This window comes from Hevea brasiliensis, chromosome 1 (genome assembly GCF_030052815.1).
Source record: "Hevea brasiliensis isolate MT/VB/25A 57/8 chromosome 1, ASM3005281v1, whole genome shotgun sequence".
Taxonomy (NCBI): Eukaryota; Viridiplantae; Streptophyta; class Magnoliopsida; order Malpighiales; family Euphorbiaceae; genus Hevea; species Hevea brasiliensis.
In genome coordinates this window covers 105,700,371-105,703,069 of record NC_079493.1, presented here as the reverse complement: position 1 = coordinate 105,703,069, position 2,699 = coordinate 105,700,371, and the positions used below count along the sequence as shown (strand labels likewise).

The window sequence follows — 2,699 nt, the reverse complement described above, 5'->3', positions numbered from 1 at the left end:
TCTCGAGCGCTGGGGTGATGACTGAGGAGATGAGGGTGAGGAATCTCTTCCTTGCCTTGATGAAGAGCCTATTCTCCTTGCAGGGCATTTTGCAGGTGCCATTGAAGCTTTTGAGAGGAGGAAAGGCTAGGGTTTTATGGGGGAAGAGGAGATTTGAGAGGTTTTTAAAGAGAAAGAGGCATGGAGAGGAAGAGTCTTTGAGTGGGAGGGAGTTTAAGGGTGAGAGGGGAATTTAAAGGGTCGTTTTGACCCTTCATTTCGCGTGTTTTTGCACCCTAAGTATTGCGTCTACTACATGATATATAGGGCGTGTATCACTACATGGGTCCCGGTCCGAGGACCCGTGTAACTTTCTATCCAAGTATTTTATTCTTTGCTAAGTTACACGACCCATATAAATATGTTTGAGGACTCGTGTAACTCTTTGTCTCCCTTAAACTTAAATTTTTTTCTCTCCATTTCTGAAGCACGGGGCATGTAACGTTACACGGGGTGAACCCATGTAAGTTTCTGGAGCCTATGCAAGTGTAGTTTTGAGGTTCCAGAATGTTACACAGGGTGTGTGAAATTTTTACACGACCTGTGTAAATTTTTGGCTTTTCAATTCTTTCTTTTATGTACTTGATTCATGCTAGAGTATTCCTATCTATATGATTGAGATGAATGTAAGTATTAGCAATATAGTTACTTCCCCGGTTTTGTGCAATCTCCTCTTATGTGGTTTTGACTTGATGTTCCCTCTTCCCTTGCCTTCAGTTCTTTGCTTTTGTAGAATTATGATTTGGGGTACCTTCAAAAATTAAAGAACATAAAGTAAAGTAATGAAAATAAAAAGAGAGGTTACAAAAGTGTTTTAGGTTGCCTCTCAAAGAGCGCTTGTTTATAGTCATTAGCTGGACTATTCTTCAGCTTCATTATGGAGGTGGAGGGGTGTTGTAGGATTAGGTGAATCCATCTTCAATTATATCCCCTGGGAAGTATGGCTTCAATCTCTGACTGTTGACCTTGAAGGCACCTGAGGTTTCGTTACATACTTCTACAGCTCTTTGGCTGCTCCTCTTTTAGCTCTTCCAACTTGAAAGTTTGAGCTAAGGGTAGGGGCGGATTAGCTACTAAAGATTATGCATAAGCTATAGTTTTTGTGTTCTCATTATCTGATGTGTGGCTGTGCACTATGCATGCTTCAAGAGGATCTTCAGGGTGTGCTTTGTGAAATTCCTCTTCAACTAGCTTGTCAACTATATCAACCTTTAGGCATTCATCAAGTTCAAGTTTGTGCTTCATTGTTATGAAGAGGTTGAATTCCACTTTTTCATCTCCTATCTTGAGATTTAACCGCCCATTCTTAACATCTATGATAGCTTCGACGGTTGCCAAGAAAGGTCTTCCCAGGATAATAGGAATTTGGACGTCTTCCTCCATTTCCATAACAACAAAATCAATTGGGATGAAGAACTTTCCCACCTTAATAGGGATATTTTCTAGGATGCCCACAGGGTACTTTACAGACCGATCAACTAATTGCAGTGAAATTATTATGGGTTTAAGCTCTCCTACATCCAACTTCTTACATATTGACAGAGGCATCAGACTTACACTTGCACCTAGGTCATAGAGTGCTTTGTCTATAATCATGTTGCCAATAAGACAAGGTATGGAGAAGCTTTCTGGATCCTTCAGCTTTGGTGATAGCTTGTTTTGCAGTATGGCGCTGCATTCCTCTATAAGAGCAACAGTCTCATAGTCTTTCAGCTTTCTTTTCTTTGAAAGAATTTCTTTAAGGAACTTGGTGTAGGATGACATCTGAGACAATGCTTCTATAGAGGGAATATTGATGTAGAGTTTCTTCAAAGCTTCTAAAAACTTTCCAAACTGCTTATCCAGTTCAGCCTTTTGGAATCTCTTGGAAAAAGGTAGAGGGGGCTGATATGGCTTTGGTAGCTTTTTCTTCTTCTTGATTTCCTCCTCCTACTCCTTTTTAGCTTCTTCTTCTTTCTCCTCTGTTTGGTTTTCAGGTTTATCAAGGGTTTGTTTAGTCAAATTTCCCTCTGATGGTTACTTTTCTAATGTTCTGCCGCTCCTCAAGGTAACTTCCTTACAGTGCTTTTTGGGGTTCATTTCTAGTTTACTTGGCAATTTACCAGTAGCCTTGCTTGAAGAACTTACCTGCTAAGCAATTTGGTTTTCAAGTATCTTGTTGTGGGTGGCTAGTTAGTCCATTCTGGAAGCTAACTGCTTTATCATTTCATTTTACTGTTTGTTGGGCTACTAGGAAGCCTTCCATCATGGATTCCATAGTCAACTTTGGTTCAGGTTGTTGAGGTTGAGGAGGTAACAGTGGCTATGCAAAGTTTTGTCCTCTATTCTGAAAACCTGGGGGTGCTGGTGGTTTGTACCCTTACTGCTTATTCATGGGCTGATTCTTCGGGTTGGACCATGAGAAGTTAGGGTGGTTTCTCCATCCAGGGTTAAGGTATTTGAGAATGGATTGTTGAACTACCACTGGTTGAAGTTTCATCAATTATTCACATAGTTCAGTTGTTCCATAAAGGGGTCATTGTAATTGTTACATTATGAAGTCATACACCCTCCTCTGTAGTTGTCGTAGTGTTGATTGTTCATCCCTACAACATTGGCTTGCATTCTATCAAGCCTTTTTATGAGCTAGTCCAACTAAGCATTTATCATGCTTAGGGCAT

At 40.4% G+C, this 2,699-nt stretch overlaps 1 protein-coding gene across 1 annotated transcript; it reads right to left on the bottom strand.

Moving 5' to 3' along the window:
* Window positions 1–1,119: 1,119 nt before the first annotated feature.
* Window positions 1,120–1,803, bottom strand: LOC131183241 (uncharacterized). The gene has a single exon (XM_058153653.1). It carries the CDS (start codon window positions 1,801–1,803, stop codon window positions 1,120–1,122), a length of 684 nt encoding a protein of 227 aa, XP_058009636.1.
* Between the last annotated feature and the right edge of the window lie 896 nt (window positions 1,804–2,699).

Coding starts and splice junctions, on each gene's coding strand:
- LOC131183241 (XM_058153653.1), bottom strand. CDS start 1,803: ATGTCATCCTACACCAAGTTCCTTAAAGAAATTCTTTCAAAGAAAAGA.